Source organism: Mustela erminea, chromosome 2, assembly GCF_009829155.1.
Source record: "Mustela erminea isolate mMusErm1 chromosome 2, mMusErm1.Pri, whole genome shotgun sequence".
Taxonomy (NCBI): Eukaryota; Metazoa; Chordata; class Mammalia; order Carnivora; family Mustelidae; genus Mustela; species Mustela erminea.
The window spans coordinates 117,562,060-117,584,939 of record NC_045615.1 but is presented as its reverse complement, the minus strand read 5'-3'; the positions used below and the strand labels follow the sequence as shown (position 1 = coordinate 117,584,939).

The window sequence follows — 22,880 nt, the reverse complement described above, 5'->3', positions numbered from 1 at the left end:
TTTTTTTTTAAGTATTTCTAGATTTCATTATACTATTTTTATAATGTTGAAATGTTATTTGCCCTTTCAACTCTGTTGACATCTGCACTAAGGGTCAAAAGCGCAGGTGGGGAAAACTGACGCCGGGAGGCAAGGTGGTGGTCTTAAGCCACACTAGTGGGCACTGTATTCCTTTTTGTTACATACTGACAGTTTCACTTATTTAATGAAGCTATTAAAATAATTAATTTTATTAAATCTCAAACCTGGGGTACAAATCTTTTTACTGTTCTCTGTGACAAAGTTGAGAAGTAAACATAAAGCACTTTGGCCAATACCAAAGTACAATGGTGACCATGAGGAAAAACATTTAAGAAATTGTTGTAGTTGTGGGGTAAGCCAGGCACTTTGTTGCTGTTAATGGAATTCTATTTTTATTTGAAAGAATGACTGGCAGATAAGCTATGATTATTCGTACGTGGGTATTTGGTAGATATTTTCTTCAAAATAAAGCAAGCCTGTCACTTTAAGCAAAACAACTGACAGTATTTGCTGCCAATGATAAAATTTAAACATTCAAGCAAAAATTAAAATTTTGGAAAATCTATATCTACCACTGTGTACTTGACAGCCATGGTACTTGAAGATTTTCTGATGATATTGTTGCAGATATTCTTAAATCTGACTTTTGGATACTGCATAGGGAAAGATGTCAGCATTCAGAAGATCTGCATAACTCAGTGAGCCAGTATTTTCCAAATGACCAATACATAATACTACAAAATCATACACAGGTAAAAGATCCATTCAAAGCATAAGACAGATGAATGGATTTTAATGTATCAGAGTATGAAAAGTTCACTGATGCAATTTTAGATTCCATATTAAAGCTAACCTTAAGATACTATCTCTTATCAAGACTCGGTATAATATCAAATAACATCCACAATTATCGGAAACAGCCATTACAATACTTCTCCCTTTCTAAAACCTATGTGAGGCCAGATTTTCTTTACATACATTAAACATAAAAACCCAACATGGGAGACGAAGCAGCAGCTATGAGAAGCTGTCTTCTATTAAGGCAGACAGCAGAGATTTGCAAAACTACAAAACAATGTCACTCTTCACTAAACTGTTTAAAAAAATATAGTCATTTTTATTATAAATATTTCTATAACATGTAACAGTTAAGTGGAATTGCTGTTACTTTTAAATAATTTTGTATTCTGTTATATTTCTAATGCCTACTAACATCTCCCATTGATAAATATAACCTATATTAGCAAAACTCTTCAGAGTCTTCAATAGTTATTAAGAATATAAACAAGTTCTGAGACCAAAAGTTTAAAAACTGCTCCTTTTTCGTTACTTTACTAAAAGAAAAGGGCTGCTGTGTAAGCTAGCACTGTATTATTTTCCAGAAACTTTGGATAATAAAGACTAACACTGCTAAAGTTTTAGCATTAGTTTTAATAATTTCTAAAAAAAAGTAATATCCACATTCAATCAAATGCCCATACCTGACCAACTTTTTCAACATTGAAGTATTTTCCTTTTCGATTATAAAGGTCTGGAGCCTAGAAAGAATAAGCATAGTTTAGCTCTTAACTCACAGAAGAGAAAGAAAAAAAAAAATTCTTAAGCTTAATGAAAACGTTTATTTTTTAAGAGAGCCGTTAGTGGCAGTTATCTTCTTCTTCTAGGGATTGTATGACACACATCCAAACAAAAGTTGGATTTATAAAGGCTCTAAAATAAGTATTGCCATTAATTAGTTCAATAGTTTAAAAAGCACAGCTGCTAAAAATGTCAATTAAATTGGATTAAATGTGATTACTTCTCACCATTACCCAGGTTTATGGCAACTGTTTAACTCTTTCAAAAAAAACCACAAAAATCCCAGCATTATAGAAATAACACTTTCATACCTCATTGAAATGTTCAGTAAGAAATTCAGCAACAAATGTGATATCTTTCTGAGTCATCTATCAAAATCAAAAAGGAACAAAAGGAAAAACAAATCAAGGAAAAAGAAAGCTTCCCAAAAGATCTTATATTATGTAATAATAAATGTGACTTTTTTTTTTTACTGTCTACTAAAAGCCATGATACAAAGAGGCAAAGTTCCTTCAAAGAAACATCAATAGAAATCCAAAAGATTATGCAACTGTGAAAATATGAAATCTTGAAGCTTTGACAAGCATGTAATTAAACATTTTAAACCCCTTTTTCCAATCAGCTAATCCAAGAGCTACAGCTAATCCAAGAGCTACAGAATTCCTTATGGCCTGAAGTTGTTTATTATTTTAGGCCTTGTGCTAATAAGACTGTGTACAGGGTCCCTGCTCTGGAAGAAGAGACTACGTCCAGAGAAGTCACCTTGACTTGAGTGAGGACCTACAACTCAACAGTGATACTTGCTTAGCAGTTGGTCTCTGCTTCTTGCAGTGACCCTGCATTCACCCCACCCCAGTTCTTCAGTCCCCACAGAATTATACCTGGGGATTACACCCAGGGGTCTCCCCCATTAACAGACACATTTTACTTCCCCAAACAAAAGAGTGGTCTCAGTGAAACAGCTAACGTGAACCTCCCTGGTTTGTGAGGCCAGTCATCCACAGCACAAAAGATGTGCTTCTTGTAAAAGTCTCAGAATGGCGATCCCTTATTCATCCAGTCCACTGGAGCTAATTCTAATACTCTCTCTCCATTTTCACAGGCCCCAGATTACCTCATCTATCTGAACCAGAGTGTGGGTAGGGGTGAGGATGAGTGACCACAGAAATCAGGTGGGAATATTGCCCTAGTCTGAAAGTTCTTACTTAAAGGAAATTCCAATGCCACTGTCACAATCCTTGTTATCAGGGAAACTACTGTTTACCAGACATCAGCATTGGGACTAATATTTAAAGTACCAGATATCCAAGGAAATAAAAATGCATTCAAAACTTAAGGAAGGTAAAGAATACAAGCACCTTACATAATACAGATTACAAAATCTTATATAAACATGAAAATTATAAAATTAGATAACCATAGTAAAGGTATTTTGTGAGATGAAAAAATAAAATTTCTTAAAGGAAAAAAAAAACTCAATTACGAAGCTGCATTTAGGGTCTACAGCCTGACACCTTGTCAACTAGCAGTGGTGTATGAATACTGAGCCAAGCAGCCAAGCTGAGCTCAGTCAGAGCAGCAGTTAACACACTGGAAAACGTACTACCACATACTACCTTATTCAGCTCTGGAAGCACATGGTCTTCTGTCATTCTCAACATTGCTGGAAACAGAAATCAAAAAACTATCTTTAAAGGAAAGGTACAAACCTAACTTTAATATAGATACATTTCAAAGACTAAATGTGTTTCATTGGACTAAATCTTCAATATTCAACCAACGAAATCTTTTCACCAAGGAAAACTTATTTTCCTTTTAAAAACTGAAGTGTGAAGACTGTAAATTTGACTTGTATTTTCAGGTTCAAAAAGGCTGGTCTAACAATCCTAAACTATTATTTTTTATTTTCTACGTCAACTCAATGACGTGCACAGACCAGATTCACTCCTCTCCTAATATATGGCATTTCTTCTCTTAAAATCTGCAAACAATTTGGTCCTTCAAAAGCTTTAGAATACCAAACAAACATGTTACTCTCCCTTGGGTCTTTTGCTACACAAAGATATTTGCACTAAGACTTTTGTGTACATACATACACTTAAATATACGTGTATTTACAGACTCTCTAATATCTGCAGCCAATTCTTTTTGTCCTCTCTGATGGCTGTATTTTTATATTATGTCCACCTAAGTCAAGGGGAATGCTGCATGTGTTTTTGCACTGTTTGAATATCCCTCATAATTGCATTCGGTCAGGAATAAGCATGCTGGATGTGATTCTGCAAACATGGATTACTTTAGAAACCGTTCTTCATTAGTTCAGACTTCTAAATTATCTGAAAAACAAGCCATGATCTAGTGCACTCATTCATTCATTTATTCATCCAAAAAGTACTCACTGAGCATACTATGGGTGCTGGGGATATAGCAGTACAAAAGAAGTTCCTGCCTTCATGGAGGCTACATTTTCCAAAGAAGCAAACCCAGGCGACACCACTAACAAGTGACAGAGCCAGGATTATAATGAGGTCTCGGGTTCTCCCATCCAGCGTGCTTTCTGCTGCCCTGCTCTAATGATAAGGATTGAGCAGTAATTCATTTCTCTCCTAATCAGGCTTCTCATTAGAGTTAGGACATGCAGCAGAATATAAACTGCCTCAACTACTCCAGTAATTACAAGTAAAACCAAACCTCTTCTGTAAAAGAAAATTATTTCGAAGATCTCATTGAGTTTTAATATTGTAATTTATTCTAATCAGCATTTCCGATATTAAACAGGCTGGCCTGATGAACACTCTGGCTCCCCATTCTGGCTAGCACTGGTACGGTTTTGAGGAGAAAAAAAAAAAAATTTTAAATGCCAACATCTGTGGATCCCATTCTTTTTTTACCACAAGCAATTACATTAGGCTGACAAATATAAAGTTTGTTTGTAAGATACCAGAATTGAAGATCTGGACATTTGTTAAAAGATGTGAGCACATTACAGATAATTTAACTTCTATTTTATTTACTCTTTAGAATTTTAACAAATGAGGAATAAATCTTATTTATAATCAAATTTTTGCCTGTGTTGGAAGGCAATGCATGCTGGATTATTTCAATGATATTAAGGGGGGGATCACAAAAATAGTTCAAATGGACCTACATAAAATACGCACATGCTGCAGAGTAAGTATGAGAACATGGACTATGAAGTCAGTTAATCCTGGTTAACTACCTACAAATGAAAAGACGCTATGTAGAACAAAGAAAGGCAATGAGTGGTCTGCATTCAGCTTAGCTAGGGCACTAGTGTCTGATGGAAAGGATGCTAGAAACTTCTTGTTTGGTGCTGTTCAATGTGGCAGGCACTGACAGTGTGTGGCTACGGAGGACTTCAAATGTGCATAACGTCACTAAAAAACTGAACACGTAACTTACATAATTTCAACTAATTTATTTATTTTAGATTTTAATAAATCTAAAATTAGGGGCTGGTGGTATGGAGGGAGGAAGGCGGGCTGTGTGTTGAAAACACTGACACCCATGAAGGGTAAAAGAGCTCTACTCCTACAGTTACTCAAAATTTTACCAGAATAACTGAAATATTCTAAATTGATACACCCACAGTTTTTAAAGAAGGGTTAAGGTAACAAGAATCCTTCATTCGACCAACTTACCCACATAAAGCCAGCGAAAAAATGCTTTGAAGTTTTTCATACTACTATCTATAACTCTGAAAAGACAAAAATAAAAGAAATCAGTGAAAAAATGCTTTGAGGTTTTTCATACTATCTATAACTCTGAAAAGATAAAAATAAAAGAAATCAGAAATAAAATTATAATGTGTGGTTCATATATCATCGTTCAATTGTTCTGGGATATAATCATCTTTACCATTCTCTTTTATCCTGTCTGAAGGACATTTAAACCTTTGATTTTACAAATCAAAAACATATCTAAAAATAAAGCTTCAGAAGAGCAAGTCCTGATTCTTCTCAAAAATAAAGCAAATGACTCAGATTCTAACTGGTTATAACAGTCTTGCCACAAACTGTGTAATGGTCTTTCCCACCATTCAGTAAAGTATGAAATCCTTTTTCAACTTTGAAAACAAAAGAAGTCGGCAAAAAACCATTTTCAGCATTTTTCTCAGTTAAAAAAAATACTGGTCAGTAAGAAGAAAAAACATCAACGCCAACAGAAAACCAGATTATAAATTTGTACTATGTCACTATCTCTGCTATCAGTGGACATTATTTTTGGAAGTTGATTTTTGATGCTTATAGTAGCTGATCTCAAAAACTGAATTTCCAGGGCCCCTGGGTGGCTCAGTGGGTTAAGCCTCTACCTTCGGCTCAGGTCATGATCTCAGGGTCCTGAGATCGAGCCCTGCATGAGGCTCTCTGCTCAGCAGGGAGCCTGCCTCCTCCTCCTCTCTCTCTCTCTCTCTCTCTCTCTGCCTGCTTCTCTGCCTACTTGTGATCTCTCTTTGTCAAATAAATAAATAAAATCTTTAAAAGAAAAAAAAAACTGAATTTCCTTGAGCCTTACAGAAATGGACTCCCCAAATTTAAGTATTAAAAGTGGAAGTCACGTTCATTTCGATGAAACTATCTTTAAATATGGACAGGGCTATCACTTAAAAAAAAAATCTCTTTAGGCTCACATCTACAGGGTAACTACTCTAAGCAAGTGATACCTGCATCTTTCTTTCCTAAATTTCAAAGCCCCTTCCAAGAAAGAAGTTTCATACTACTGGAGAGGTGGGTCAGCATCATTAACGTAGCTCTCTAGAGTAAAACACCTGACATAAAAAGACTGCCACATTTCTGATATTACCAAGTAATATAATCAAAACTCTCTTGTGGCAAAACAAAAAAGGAAAGAAAAGTTCCTTTCTGTCTTTCCCAATCAATACTCTGACCGGCCCCTACACCCAGCAAGCAATCCCTGGTCTGCTGGAGGTGAACATCAAAATTCTCACTGCCTCACCTTCTTCATCTATAACCTAAAATAACAATGCTATATTCAACTTCTTCCAGGGAGCAAAAAAGTTAAATAAACTACCTTCCATTCATATTGAAAAGTGATCACAAAAAGCTTAGTATTTTATATCTACTCTCTGGAAATACGGTGGACCAAAAACTAATTCAACATATAGGAAAAGCAATGTCATCTCTTCTCTCATTTTGTCTTCTGAACACAAATGTCTCCAACCTCTACCTTCTAAAACCCCATTAAAATGATAATGGGGTGGAGGGGAGGGGTGTACTATAAACTCACAAAAACAAAAAGGATGGTAGAAAAGACATTAATTTCAGAAATGTCAGAAAGGACACGTGGCTGATGAAGCTCAACAGAGGCAGTCACACGCAGAACATGGAGAGGACAACAAGGACACTTCCGGCCTGCAGAATCCCAGGGACACTCTGGACCTTGCAAATGTCAGGCTCGACAGCAGCCCTCAGGATCACACATGGGGCTGGACACAGGAGGACAAACCGAAATACAGAGCAGTCAATATGTTCTTTCCTCCTAAACATGAATGCCTATGGGTCTATGCCCCAAACAGAAATGAACAGGGTTTTCCCAAGAAAGTGCATAAACTGGGAAGAGCTGAGGTGGTCCCATGCGGGTGCTGGCAGCCCACCAAACAGCTCTACATGCCTGCCCGAGTGCCAAAGCCAGCTTTCTGCTGCCCTGTCCACACAGATTCCAAGCAGCTTCAAATCACCTCACGAAGAAACATGAGTAAACACTGGAGCATCAGGTATCTGAAGAAAGCTGGCAACGAGACCAAAACAAAGCAGATAAGTGACCCGGGAAGTGGAGATCATTCAGGGAACGGCAGGCTTATAAAAATATCTAATTAACGTCCTCAGAGATTTGAGAAGATGTCATCTACAAAGCAAGAACACAGCTTTGAAAAATGATTAAAGAAATAAGAAAACACGTTTGGAAATTGAAAGACAAGGACTGCTGTGATAAAGAATTCAATGCGACAGTTCAGGTAACGGTCAAGTCCTCCACTCACCTTGACTACTAACTCCAAAGCTGACAGCCTACACCCCTTCACTACCAACTTGAACCCTCGGACTCTCAACATCAAGCATGCCACTCACCAACAACCACCTGTCTTCCCAGGGACCTCTCTTCAGCACCCCAGCTTTCGTCTCCCTAACTACCACCTACTGGTTCCCCCACCTCTCCTCCCTGTTTCTTACTCACACTGTGTTCCCACTTTCCCCCCCAAAACAGCTCCAATTCAAGGTTCATTTGAATCGTACCCTCGCTTTAATTCCCTGGCCCCACTTTGGCTTCGCTTTGGTCACCAAGCCTAGCAAATCTAAGTGCTCACCTGCCCTGTGCCCCGGCACACTTGGCTGACCCCGGCTGGAGAAAAGCCAGCAGCCATGCTGACCTGGGGCACTTCTACATTCTCACAAGGGCTCCCCAAGTGACCCTCAGCACCAGCAGCATCTGCCTGTTTCACCTACTCGTTCTTTCTCTCACTTCCCTGAAGGCAACTGGCTCACACCTTTTCCTTTATCTTTTTTTTTTTTTTAAAGATTTATTTATTTATTTGACAGACAGAGATCACAAGTAGGCAGAGAGGCAGGCAGAGAGAAAGAGGAGGAAGCAGGCTCCCCGCTTGAGCAGAGAGCCCAATGCAGGGCTCGATCCCAGGACCCTGAGATCAGGACCTGAGCCGAAGGCAGAGGCTTTAACCCACTGAGCCACCCAGGCGCCCCCTTTTCCTTTATTCTTAAACCACCTCCCCACTCTTACCTCCAGCTGACAGAACATTACCTATCTCATTAAGACGGTAAGAACAGTTGGAAGTGAACCTCCCCAAGCCTCCATGTGCCCAGATACTAGCGTCTGTGACCCTTTACACAGCCTTCTCTCCTGTAATTATAGATATGCTATCTTTCCAGACCATTCCCCCCATGCGCACATGGCCCTCTATCTTTCCAGACCATTCCCCACATGCACCACACGGCCCTCCCCTCCCATACTCTTACTCCATCAATCCTCTCCTCTCTCTGCCATCATCAACTGTTTCCCTTCCAGAATACCCCATCACATATAAATATGCTCTAACTTCTCCCGTCGTAAGACAGAAAAACCCAACAACTGTTTGCAACCACTGGCCATTCTGTTCACAACAAAACTACTCAAGAGAGGATACTTGCTGTTTTCTTTGCATCTGCTCTCATTCTGCATCCCAATGGCTCCATGACTCCATGACATGGCTCTGATCAAGGTCACCAATAATCGTTTCTAGTAATACTCTGATTATCTGTTCTATTCTTGATCTTCATCTTACCTGACTTAGCAGCATCTGACAACTGATCCCTCATTCCTTTTTACGATGTTTCCATTGCTTAGCCTATAGGACACACACCCACTCTCCTGGTCTTTCTACCTCTTTAGTTTCCTTTGCTAGCTCCCCATCAATACCCTTTCTAAATGTTGGAATGCTCATTGCTGTCTTCAGATCTGTCCTCTTCTCCAAGCACACAGACTACCTCATCCAGCCTCATGGCTCAAGATAACACCAATGTGTTGATGGCTCTCAAACTACCATCTCCAGCCTGGACCCTTCCCTTGAATATTAATCTAATATGATCAACAATTTCTTGGACAGATACCCATGAGGGTATCTAACAGACATTTCAAATTTAATACGGCTGACACATTCATCAGGTCATCAAAATTCACGCCACTAAGGAGAAGCAGACAGACATCATTTGCCTCTGGATGTGACATCTTGAGAAGGACACTCTACCAGATATGTATATTCTGGCCAGGGATGTATAACCTAAATCTAATTGTAAAAATACCAGATAAACCCAAATTGAGGAACACAAGATACATATATATAATTTATATATTCTCTCCCTAGTTTTCCACATTTTAGTAAATGTCAATCCTACTTTTCCAGGTGCTCAGACCCTAAATTCATAATTATCAATAACTCTTTTATTTTACCATTCACACACTCATTTAGCAAATCCTGTTATTTCTACTTTGAAAATGCACCCAGATTCTGACCTCTTCGGATTGTAACCACCATTTCTCTCTTGGCTTCTGTCCTTGCCCTCTTTTAATTTATTCTCAAAACTAAGCAATGAACAAGAGGATCTTTTAAAAACCTAAGTCATAGCCTGTCACTCCATAACCTTAATTGCTTCTTCTTACATCCAGAGTAAAAGCCAAAGTCCTTCCAACTGCCTATAGGCGCTACACAACGTGGCCTATCCTCCATGAGCTCTCTCAGCTCATCCTCTCTCACACTCTGTTCCATTCACTTCAGCTAGAGTGGCTCCTGAGGTATGCTCCAAACTCAGCGCCTTCATACTTGCTATCTCTTTTACCAAATATCGATGACTCACTCCTTCCAACATCATCATCTTGGTGAGGTCTGCCCTATATAAATCGCATCTCAAAGGTCTCCCTTCCGTGCTTGGTTTTTCTCACCACTCCTGACACTTATCTGTCCTGCTAGGTATTTTCATCATTCATTTCTTTATTGTCTATCTCACCACATTAGAATATAAGACCCATATAGATTTTATCAGTTTTGTTCACTGCTATACCCTCAGCATCTAGAATAATGTTTAAAATATAGTTAAGTACTTAATAAAGGTCCACGATGAATGACAATGTTGCATAATTCAGTCAAGAAAATTTCTCAGGAAATAGAAAAGAAACAGTTTTGAGAATTACGTGAAGAAAAACAGAAGATACAGGTCAGTTCACGGCCTAGTATCTGACCAACCAAGTTTCTAGAACAAAAAAATCTAATTAAAAAAACAAAACAAAACAAAAAAACAAGAGGAGGAGAAAGAGAAAAGGAGATTACTAAAATAGTAATACAGTAGAGTTCAGGTTCAAATATTTTCTTATTACCAGCACAATGAAAAGACTCACATCTAAAAACACTACTGTGAAATTTCAACATATCAAGGATAAAGAATGAAGCTTTGAGAGATGAAAAACAAACAAAAAAAACCCTATAGAGGGATGAGAATCAGAAGCACCAGACCTTCCAACAGCGACAGAAAGACCAGCATATCATACAGCAATACTTTCAAAGTTCTCTGAGAAAATGATTTCCCCTTCATCATCCTATACCCATTGGAAACCATCAATAATAAAGCGTGAAGGTAGGAGAAAAGACACAGAGTTTATCATTGCATAACTACTTCCTGAGCAAGTTACTGGAGATGTTTCCCAACAAAGTGATGAAAGGAAGCAAGAAGCAAAGGCGATTGTGATGTCTGGACCTAACCCAAGAAAGCACCGAAATGCCTGCCTGGCAGGCTGTTGCGGCAGCGACAACAGCGCATCCAGACCAGCGTGAGGGAGGGAAGGCTGGAGGAGAAATGTCAGGGAGGGAGGGGGTTCCAGGGTGTGATCCTGCCTTGGAGACAGGGGAAGAATCTAAGGATATAAAAAAGGCAAACAACACAAGAAAAGAGAAAACAACGTCTAGGAAAAATGAAACAAAGAATTTCTAAAACTGGATAAATAAAATAATTGCAGTATAGTTATACAATTTAGAGGTATGGAGATAAGAACTAAAAACAGAAACAGTTACAGGAGTTCAAGGAATCCCCCTGGAGAGGGGACTGGAATGAGGACAGGCGGGAGAATACGATACCGCTTTAACTGGTAAGACAGCTATGTTATTGGCTTGTTTTAATCATGTAAAGGTGATAACTTTGATAAAAACTTATAAAACCAATTTTAAAAAAATCATGACAATTTGTTGTGTTCTTGCTTATAAGAATAAAATATTCTCACGTCAATGATTCCAGGTATCCCCAATACTTACTGAAGAAGTTCATTTGCCTTGAGTATGAAAGAACCCACAGCAGTAATAGCATCTAAAGAGAAATAAATAAGTATCATTTGTCCATTAAGTAAAGTGTGTTTAATGTACTCTACCAAAAAACTAAATTACTACCTTCAATTCCTGCAGCATCTAGTCCAAGAGGTTCATATTTTTGCTTCCATGAAGCCATTCCTTTCAGTTCACTCAAATGGTATAATAAAGACTCGGAACCGCTATCAGAACAGAGCAGAAATAAGTTATTATCATTACCATCATCAAGGTGGCAGATAGCTACGACCTTGCCTAAACATTTCCAAATTTTCAGAAATAAAAACTGAAAGTAACAATTTTCTTTCTATGAGAAATGATCATTTCTCAAACTTTTCTCTAAAAACTCTAACAGAACCATCTAGCCATTCTGACGATGGAGATGAATACACAACTGCAAGATTTAATCTTACGAGATCACATTATGTTCTACAGTTAGACCTGGCACCCTGAAGACAGTTGGATGGTCATCCTATTCACCCAAAAGATACATATTTAACATTCAACAAACATGTATAATCTCTAACTTTAAGTCAGCACTGTGCTACATACTGGAGACACAGCAGTGACCAAAACAAAAGGATCCTTACAGCACTGACAGGATCATGGGGAAAGGACACTCATGACCACAATCAGACAAAATACCATTCCCACTATCATAAGTGCCTGGAAGGAAATGCACACCAGTATAGGTGTAATGGAATAACCTGACCTAATCTGAGGAATTAGGGAAAGCCTCTTGGAACAAGTGAGATTTGAGTTAAGGGGTTCAAGTGAAGAGCAGGGTGGGAGTGTTCCAGAAGACAAGTTGAATGCACAAAAGCCCTGGGTAGGAAGAAAAAATGTCAAGTCTGGTAAGTCCACCAGCGTGCATGAAGCAGAGAGGCAGGTGTGTTAAAGACCATGAAAACGTCTTGGTCCTGAGAGCAATAGGAAGGTGCTGGAAGTTTTTAAGGAAGAGTAACATGATCAGATCTGCTCTGGGAATTTACTTGAGGGGCACAAATCTATTTGTGGACTGGAAGCCAGGCCAAAGGCTACTGCAGTGATCCAAGGCTGAGGTGATGCAGTAGGGGCTAGGGAACTCAGCATAAAGGGATATATCGAAATTTAAGTCAAACACTGAGCAGCCACATGCAAACTGCTTCACGAGGGAGCTGTGGATAGAAGTAGCATGAGACCTGAAGATCAGAGTCTGGCTGTGACACTTAGTAAGTTCAGGCCAGTTTGGATTTCAGTTTCTTTTTGCGTGAAAGGAGGATAATCATAATCAACACCTTGCAAAAGTGTTAAATGTAAAAACACGTATCCTGTTTTATAAACTGTAAAATGATAAACATAATTTCCTTGATCAAAAAAGGGTATATGGGGATGCCTGGGTGGCTCAGTGGGTTAAGTGTCTGCCTTTAGCCCAGGTCATGATACCAGTGTCCTGGGATCGAGCTCTGCATTGGGCTCCTTGTTCAGTGGGGAGCCTGCTTCTCCCTCTGCCTGTAGCTCCCCCTGCTTGTGCGCTCTCTGACAAATAAGTAAAATCTTTAAAAGAAAAAAAAAAAAAAGGGTATATGTCTTTTCAAAAGACATATACTGGCTGTCTGGCTGAGGAAAAAAAAAACCCAGACAGAGAGCCTACTCCAGTGAAAAGATGTTTGAAAATTATTTCAAAATGTACCATTATTGACTCTTTATATCTCGGGCACTCCAAGATTCTCTTCAAGTGCCAATGCAACAATTTTAGCTAGAAAAGGCTAAAAGAGAATGACAGCTGATGAAGAACACCGACACCAAGTACATACAGACACAACACCAAAAACTCGACATCACCTTCATACCTCTGTAAGTGACTTATAACCAATTTTTGTATACTGGAATATGATGACTCTATAGACTGGCCAAGTTTCTTTAAGCCCTAAGTAAGAGAAAAAAATATATTTAGCATATAAGTAAGACACTGCATGCTGCTCTAAAAAAAAAAAAAATTCAAGAAAGTGCAAATAGCCATTTAAAAACAAAAATAATTTAACTGTACCTTTACTGTTAACTGGTTCATTAAGAGGGTCTGAAGTTCAGCACTACAATGAAAAAGAAAGTATTTTTAGTCTTTCCTATTCAAAATGTAAATCCATCACTTAAAACTTTCACATTTTAAAAGTAAAAAAAACATTTTTAAACAAACAAAAAGAAACTCCAACAAAAATTAAGACTTAAGGAACAGACAGAAAACAGAAAACAATAAAGTCCAGAAATAGACTAAAGTATACTTAAGACATACCAAATGCTAAAATGGCATTTCAAATCCATAAGGAGAAAGTGTAATAGTCAATAAATTATGCTGGGCAATTATCTAAACCTTCAGGAAAGAAGAAGTTAAATCTTCCGTAGCATATAACCAAATAAATCACATCTGGAACATGCAGATGGAATAAAACATAAACTATAACAAAAACTCTCAAAGAAAATACAGATCAATCTTTGAATACACTTAAGATGGGAAAGGTCTTTTTAAGAATAACACTAAGGCAGATACCATAAAGGAGAAAACTGATGGGACCATAAAAAATTGGAAATTTTTTTACACATGCAGAAATACATACATATATTACAGCCACAGTAAATGATTACATTTACAAAAGATGAATAGGAAAATCAATACTATTTTTTATTCTTATGTACCAGAATTTTCTATTTTTTTTACAACAAACACGAATTATTAAAAAAACAAAAAACAAAAAAAAAAACACTGTAAAAAAGGAAGAAAACACAAGAGCACCTAGTATGAGTTCACTACCTTGCTTTCCCCCATAACAACAAGTGCATGAATTCATCTTGCACGGAAGTGGTTGTGCTCTTCTCCTAGAAAAAATGGATAACATCATGATACGTATTTTTAAAATTATAACTACATGTACAATTCAAAATTAAAACTACAGGAGCATGAATCCCTTGCTTTTCCTTAACCTTCTTTCAAATCCTTCTTTAAACTGATTATCTGACTATCAGTTCATGGCAAGCAGCCAGTCAGCTCTTCCAGTACCTGTCCTGACTCTCCACTCCCCACCAGCTCCACTTCACAGACCTGTCCCCACCTAGGTTGTCCCCATGCGAGGAGAGCCTTTTCTCTCTGGGGAAACAGTGCAAGGTCAGATCGAGCCATCTGAAAGCTTAACCTTCACCTTTTACAAACCCGACCAGCATCCACCAGGTAGCTCATGAAGTCAATGAAATGAAATGAAAGCAGCACAGCATGCCTGCTTTCACTCCATCCAGGGGAAACTTCACAAACACTACCTGCACAAACTTGGTGAGACGAGAATCCATCTGCATCAGTATTTCTTCCCATGCTTCACACATACATGTTAGTGACAAATTTATATACTATTAACAAGAAGGAAACAAAATATCAGAATAGTAAAAACAAACCAAAAAACCTATGTTAAATCAATGTGCTAAGTAATATATGCTTCTTCCTGCCAACTATCTCAAAGAAATCCAGAATTCACTTTCAATCATTTTCCACTCAGCCTGTGAAAGAGAAGACCACAGCTAATGCTTGATAACCACTTAACCAGCAAACATTCTGAAATTAAGTTTTTATCTGGTAAAACAGACATCCTCCAGCTTATATATATATGTTTCATGTACACTGACTGTCAAAATGCTGGTTGAGTCAGCTATTCAATTTTCAAACAAAATCCTTAAAAAGACACCATCCAGAAATCTTTGACATGTCAGGGACTGTGGCAGACTGAAAGAGAAAAGCCACAGTTCTTTGTAGCTCCTCTATCCGGATGCAGACTCGGCCTCCCCAGTCCCTGAATCTGGGCTGGTCTTGTATCGTACTGTGACCAACACACAGCAGAAGGGACACCGAGTCCAAGGCCTCCAAAGGCTCTGCATGTTCCCACTTGCACTCCTGACACCCCTGCTGTGGCTGCCACTTCACGAACAAGCCTGGGCTAGCCTGCTGGGACATGTCACGTGGGGAGCCACCACTGCTGAGGGACACTCAGAACAGCCAGCTGGCCAATGATGCTTGACCAGGCTCGGCTGAGATGAGCTAAACCTGGCCCGGATCGACAGAACCTTCTAGCTGAACCCAGCCCAAACTAAGACTTGTGGAATCAGCTAATTTGGGGTGGGTTTTTACACATATGAGTGAACTGACATAATGGCTGTTTTCCATAATGCTTGATTTGCAGTAAGACTTTTTTAAAATTCCAAAATGTTATTTCACTTAGGGGAGTATTTTTAAAAGATCTGAACTACTTTTTTCTTTTCTGGTGGGAATAGATTTTCAATTAAATTCCTTTTTCTTGTTAACAGACATTATAAGATTATCAGAACAGACATTTATACCACAGACAGTTAGCTTTACAGAATGAAATTTGTAAGTCTTTTATTTATAGACTGTGAGAAGCTTAAGAGTAAATATTCACATAAAACAAAGAAATACCTGTAAAAGTGCAGAAATGTGAGTAAACTTTCTAGCCATCCTAGTTACTTCAGGTAAGAAAGAGTACAGTAGATTGGTTTCAAGCTGTAAAATCAAAATAAAGTGAGTTACAATCACACACACACACACACACACACACACACACACACACACTTCTTTTAAAGATAAATCAGTCCCAGCTCTAAAAAAAAGAAATCCTACAATTTAAAGAGTTAAAGTCAAGGTCTAAGTATGTGTCAGAAAGACCATGTCTGAATTCTGCTATCTTTGAGCCTACTACTTTGAAGACTAACAGAACAGAACTTTAGGATTTTCTAATCTGACATGTTCACCTGTGCACAGATCAACCCTCTCTAGGTTTGCAGTGCCATCTCCAAAGCTAGATAAATACAATCTATTTTGTAACACTATTATGCTAAAATTAAGAAATGATTACAAATATACATAAAAAGTTTTTAAAGAACTATATGCTACTGATAAACACAAGTTACATATCCATTACAATGAAATAAAAATCGTATCTTTAAAAAGCTATTATTTAACAAAATATCCATGCCAAACTTCAAAGAAATAGCAAATCTTTTTATTACAGCACCAAATGCAATCCTAGAAATCATATTTTCACAGAACCCAAAGCTGAAGCGCAAATGTGACCAACTATTCTGGGCAATTAGGAAGTTAAGAGCTCCCTGGTGCTCTGAATACAACAACAAATACTGGAAATCATCAGATAGAGTGCACAATGCATCTTTTTGTTCTATTTTTGTTTAGAATGTGTGCATCCTTAGGCTAAGCAGCAGGGTTATCTGGCATGAAAATCTAGGGAAGGGGCACCTGGCTCAGTTGGTAGAGCGCAACTCGATCTTGGGGTTGTGAATTTGAGCCCTTTGTTGGGTATAGAGATTACTTAAAAATAAAATCTTTAAAAAAAAAAAAGAAACACACACACACCTATCTAGGGAAGACTTTCTTAAAGTCAAGGCTATAACCTAAATACTCTATAGGAGCCCACATGGCTTCCATATAAACAGCACAGAGTACAAAGCTTTTCCCAACGTTAAATGATCATCTGACACAAGAGGCAACATGCTGGTGATGAGCACGGACTCTGGAGCCATACTGCCCAGCATCACTTCCATGTGAGTGATGTCGAGCAAGTTCTGCAGTTTCTACTTATCTATAAAATGGGGATAATAAGATTCAAATGAATTATACTAAACTACTCAGTACTTCGCACATATTAAACAACTGATCTGTATTAGTTTTTATTTGTATTAGGATCAGAGTCCCTTTTCTTTTTTTTTTTTTTTTTAGAATAATTTATTTATTTGACAGAGAGAGGGGACACAACCAGGGAAGTAGCAGTGAGAGGGAAAAGCAGGCTCTCCCCTGAGCAGGGAGCCTGATGCAGGGCTCAATCTCAGGACCCTGAAGGACTTAAGCTGAAGGCAGATGCTTAACCAAAAGATCTACCCAGGTGCCCCTAGGATCAGAGTCCAAAGAACACACTTGATACAGGGGTGCCTAGGTGGCTTGGTCGGTTACGTGTCTGACCCCTGGTTTCAGCTCAGGTCATGATCTCCTGGGTGGTGAGATGGGGTCCCATGACAGGCTTTGCGCTCCACACAGAATCTGCTTGGGAGTCTCTCTCCCTCTCCCCCTCCCCCTGCTCATACTCTCTCTTTCAAATAAATAAATCTTAAAAAAAAAAAAATACTTGATACAAAGACAGACTGATATAGCAACCAATTAACATGGTCATTAATAAACTATCAAAACATTGTTTTTATGAAAACTATACTGGACTCTGGGAATAATGAAGTGTTCACTAGAGTAAGATTCTATACATGAGATTTAGAAGCTCCAAGTTTGTTTTTTTGCTTTGTTTTAATAACCATTAGAATCCAAAGATAAGAATAATAAAAACTATAAAACCTTAAAAAAATATATTTACTGAGGCACCTGGGTGCCTTAAGCTCAGGTCATGATCCCAGGGTCCTGGGATCGAGCCCCCTATCTGGCTCTCTGCTCAGCAGAGACCCTGCCTCACCCCCAACTGCCTGCCTCTCTGCCTACTGTGATCTCTGTTGGTCAAATAAATAAATAAAATCTTTAAAAAATATATAGATCTTTACTGTCTGCAGCTACCAGGTTTTCACACTTACCTGGAAGTATGAGACCTCCGAAGCAGTGCCAGCAGAAACCTCTGTGACCACTGATAATGACTTCAAATCACTGGATAAACACAATGCAAGGCAAGTACCAACGATCTGTAAGACAATCAAATCCTCTGGTCCATTTAGTATCACTGCTAGTCTGCACCTGCTTACGATACAGGCAACAGAAACTAATGGAACTCTCCGAAGCAAAACCACACAAGCCTGACACGTTCCACACGTTCAAGAGAGGGAAGATGTGTGTCCCCCCAGTCCACACCCCTCATGGACACACACCCCTCCATAAGGGGAACCAAATCAAGTGCTGGAGAGCCCACAATATTTCTCCCCCTTCAGAAATGGTGAGAATAGGACCGAAAAGCTGTGGAGAAGACCAAAACTAAGCAACCAGCACAGATCTCGTGCTGAGTAGAAGAGTGCTTCTCATGATGTTCCTTCACGTTCCAGTCACAAACTGCAGCTCTCGCCCTGACTACAGGCTAGAAAGACACTGAGTCAGAATCAAGTGTATCCTGTATCAATCTTTTTGTTAAGAAAAAGTTGACTAATTCCACTAATAGTACCTGAGCTTCACAGATATCATTATCACCACTATTTTATCTTAGTAAGAAAATTATCCTAACTTTTTAAAAATGAATAACTCCATAAATTGAAAGTGAGAGAGAAAAAAAAAGAAACTAGTGCTTTTTTTTTCCCCCCCATAAATCAGTTAGCTGGTATATTCTAGGTGGTATAGTCTAAGAGAAAATTTTAAAGGAAAACTTACCCCTGTGACTCGAGCAATTTTGAACATTCCATATGCATAAAGCTCAATAAATCCAGAGCTTCCTCCGAGGACAAGAATATTAAGCCTAATTAAAAGGAATGTAACAAGCTGAGGACAACAGAAAAGACCAAATTCTTAAACTAAGATATAAATTGTTCTTGCTCTCAGATAATCTGCATGCTAAGGCTCCCCTGCAGGGAAACAAGCCCCAAACAAATTCACAAATACTCAATATTCAATCACACTGGGCTGCTTCCTTTTCTCAAAGAAACATAAATTTGCTGTCACCTAAAAAACATCAGTTTATAGTAAAATAAGGATACAGTATTTTAACAACTACTGTATTTATATACTCTAAATAACACAATCTTTTTTCCAGCTGAGCAAAGCGCCATCAGTGATATCATGGCTCTGATGCTAAATGCATTAAAAGGGCTTAAAAAATCTGGAATATTTAAATTTAAATTTTAGAAATTCTAGTAACATCTATCTTCCTTTACTTCATATTTAAAAGACTATACAACAAAAACAAGTAAATAGGGGCGCCTGGGTGGCTCAGTGGGTTAAGCTGCTGCCTTCGGCTCAGGTCATGATCCCAGCGTCCTGGGATCGAGTCCCACATCGGGCTCTCTGCTCAGCGGGGAGCCTGCTTCCTCCTTCTCTGCCTGCCTCTCCGTCTACTTGTGATTTCTGTCTGTCAAATAAATAAATAAAATCTTTAAAAAATAATAAAAAAAAATACTGCAACTTCTTTAAAAAAAAACAAAAAACAAAAAACAAGGGGCGCCTGGGTGGCTCAGTGGGTTAAGCCTCTGCCTTCAGCTCAGGTCATGATCTCAGGGTCCTGGGATGGAGTCCCATATAAGGCTCTCTGCTCAGCGGAGAGCCTGCTTCCCCCTCTCTCTCTGTCTGCCTCTCTGCCTACTTGTGATCTCTCTCTGTCAAATAAATAAATAAAATCTTTAAAAAAAACAAAAACAAAAACAAAAACAAGTAAATACTTCATATTTAAAAAACCATAGAATAAATACAAGTAAATAATAGACACTAATGTCTGTATATTATTCAGTGGTGTTTGTCAGCAGGGAAATAACATAACACATAAAGGAACTGCCCTTGAAACTCTGAACTCTGTCTCAAATACCAAACATCAATGTTAAGAAATTAGACTTGTTATAAGATATTGGCAAGATTTACCTGACGTCTCCCAAAAGCTTAATAATTTCATCAGAATTTTCTTCACTAAAATATAAAAACAACTGGGTTACCTTTCAACTACAACTTTCAACTAATAAAAGATTCTTTTACCTGAAAACAAAAAAGACACATCTTACCTAAAAATTTTTGAGGTGTTGCTGTAACTAGAGAAAAACAGAGACTAGTGTAAAAAGCAGTAACAATATATTTTTCAAAACACATGAGAAAATCATCGCAATGTTTAAAGGTAAAGGAAAGGGGCACCTGGGTGGCTCAGTGGGTTAAGTCTCTGCCTTTGGCTCAGGTCATAATCTCAGGGTCCTGGGATCCAGTCCCCCATGGGGCTCTCTGCTCAGCAGGGAGCCTGCTCCCCCCTCCCCGCCTGCCTCTCTGCCTACTTGTGCTCGCTCACTCTATCAAATAAATCTTTTTTTAAAAAAATAAATAAAGCTAAAGGAAAGAGAAATCTGCAAGATGGATTCCAATAAAATTAAACTGATACATACTTTTTTGGCAAGGTGGGCAGTTTAGGTAAGAGAAGATTTGATTCATCCTCAGCATTATAAAAGGATGTTAGAACACTGAAAAGAAAAACAAAGAGGCATTACAAAAATACCAAAGATTTTGTCCTTCCATTAAAAAGTACTTTTTAAAAAATTGCCCAGTTTTATATATTATATATACATTATCAAGTAAACAGATGCCACACATATTTTACTATTATAAAACAGTCATTGTAACAATCACAAACAACAAAGAGAAAAATAGGAAATTCTTCCTTTATGAGGGGCTTTGTTTCCGGGGGGAAAAAAACCCAGCCACTTTACTTAGAGGAAAAATACTAATAAACAATTTTCTCTACGTATTCAGTATGAGATACTAAGAATTTAGAATTTTTCCTTTTTAAGATTTTGAGAGACAGAAAATGAGAGAGAGAGAGAGAACACATGAGCAGGAGGTGGTGGGGGGAGGGCAGAGGAAAAGGGGGTAACAGACTTGTCAATGAGCAAGGAGGCCAACATGGGGCTTGATCCCTGGACCCAGGCATCATGACCTGAGCTGAAGACAGACATTTACCCAACTGGGCCACCCACGTGCCCCAAGAATTTATGATTTTTTTAACTCTGAGAACCAACACTAACATATATGAGTACCAAGGATGAATGGATTTTAAAGAATACTGCAGTTATTACCTCATTTAACTGTGGGTTCTATGGCTTATATGCATTTGGGATTTGACAACCTGACAGGTATCTAAGACGGCACCACACATTCTGAAATAGTCTTGCTTGTTCCTGTTTCTCAATTCTACTTCCAAATAAGGGTGGTAATGAGTGAAAAGGTGAAAAAGTGGCAACTTGGCATGCATTTTTTTCCCATTTAAAACACAAACTAGGTGTCCTGAGAGATCCTGGAATCTCCACATTTTATTTCTCAACTATTGGCAGAAAGTATATTAGGAATACACTTAGCAGGTACCTGGAATGGGACAGAAATGACACGGTATACTCTGCTCCTCTAAGCATTGATAAATTCACATGGCTACTTGCAACCCTGGATTATCTGATGATACATCAATTATAGATAAATGTTTTATCTATAGTGAATTTCAAACACCAGGTGAGATCCTTAGTATTCTTATTATAGACTCCTCCTTAGTTAATTTGAAATTAACTTAACACTTTATTAGAAAGGAAAAACTATTGGTAAGAAAATTATCACACTTCCTAAAAACAAACAAACAAGAAAACCTTTTATTTTCAGTATTAGCTAAACAAACTCATCCTTTAAGCCATCTTGACTGCAAACCTGGTATATGACTTGAATGCAGACTAAGGCAGTTATTTTCATGAGACCAGCAAGCTATCAGGACCACAGACACAGAAAGAGCTCATTCAGCATCAAAACAAAGCGCTCAGGGGTGCCTGGCTGGTCCATCTGCCTTCAGTTCAGGTCATGATCAGGGTCCTAGGATGGAGTCAAACATCAGTGGGGGGTCTCCTTCTCCATCTCCCTCAGCCCTTCCCCCTACTCGTGCTCACTCACTCTCTTTCTCAAATAAATGAAATCTTAAAACAAAAAAACAAAAGAAAACAAAACAAAACCCCCAGAGTGCTTAACTTAGCACTTTCTATACTCTGAGGATATTTACTAAGATGCAAAAAAAACCCGAGCTCCAAAAGAAATTGGCGGCAAAAAGGAACAAAGAACCTCAACTTGTTAATCAATGATTTTAATTTCTATTACTTGAAAGTACAAATCACTACCATAGGATCTCACTCATGTAGAATTAAAAAAAAAAAAAAATGAACACACAGGAAGGGAGGAAAAGAAAAAAAGGAGAGAAATAAACAATAAAAAACTCTAAACAATAGAGAATAAACTGAGGGCTGATGGAGGGAGGCAGACAGGGGATGGGCTAAATGGGTGACGGGCATGAAGGTGGCCACTTGTGATGAGCACTGGGCACTGTATTTAAGTGAAGAACCACTGAATTCTACTCCAGAAACCAATATTGCACTGCTAACTACCTAAAATTTAAGTTAAGGAAAAATAAATAAATAATAAAGTACAAAGCACTGACATAACTACTAAAAGTAAAGAAAAATCTTAGCTTTTCAGGCATTATTGCTCCAATAAGGGGAAAAAAAAAAAATTTTTTTTTTTTTCAGAAGAAAAAAAAAACCTAACAAAGCATTACAAAATCTTATCTTGATAAACTGAAAATCCAAAGTGAAATGCAGTGTGCCCAGGCTCAATACTCAGATCCTCCCAAGGGTCTGTTTTAGTCCCGGCAAGTGCACAACTGTC

The 22,880-nt window shown here is 38.2% G+C and overlaps 1 protein-coding gene across 5 annotated transcripts in view; it reads right to left on the bottom strand.

Moving 5' to 3' along the window:
• Positions 1-22,880, bottom strand: part of ANAPC4 (anaphase promoting complex subunit 4) — a 45,407-nt gene that overhangs the window by 8,708 nt on the left and 13,819 nt on the right. For 4 of the 5 annotated variants that reach the window (XM_032334012.1, XM_032334016.1, XM_032334011.1 and 1 more), the window contains 17 exons: positions 20,576-20,650; positions 20,207-20,233; positions 20,070-20,114; positions 18,873-18,957; positions 18,095-18,199; positions 15,930-16,013; positions 14,765-14,851; positions 14,265-14,329; positions 13,506-13,548; positions 13,309-13,385; positions 11,561-11,661; positions 11,429-11,480; positions 5,262-5,317; positions 3,216-3,262; positions 1,911-1,967; positions 1,503-1,559; positions 594-674 (listed from right to left, as the gene is read on the bottom strand). In XM_032334012.1, coding sequence (XP_032189903.1) covers positions 594-674; positions 1,503-1,559; positions 1,911-1,967; positions 3,216-3,262; positions 5,262-5,317; positions 11,429-11,480; positions 11,561-11,661; positions 13,309-13,385; positions 13,506-13,548; positions 14,265-14,329; positions 14,765-14,851; positions 15,930-16,013; positions 18,095-18,199; positions 18,873-18,957; positions 20,070-20,114; positions 20,207-20,233; positions 20,576-20,650 — 1,144 coding nt within the window. The remainder of the gene's footprint in view (positions 1-593; positions 675-1,502; positions 1,560-1,910; positions 1,968-3,215; positions 3,263-5,261; positions 5,318-11,428; positions 11,481-11,560; positions 11,662-13,308; positions 13,386-13,505; positions 13,549-14,264; positions 14,330-14,764; positions 14,852-15,929; positions 16,014-18,094; positions 18,200-18,872; positions 18,958-20,069; positions 20,115-20,206; positions 20,234-20,575; positions 20,651-22,880) is intronic. The other variant, XM_032334013.1, reaches the window with a different exon arrangement.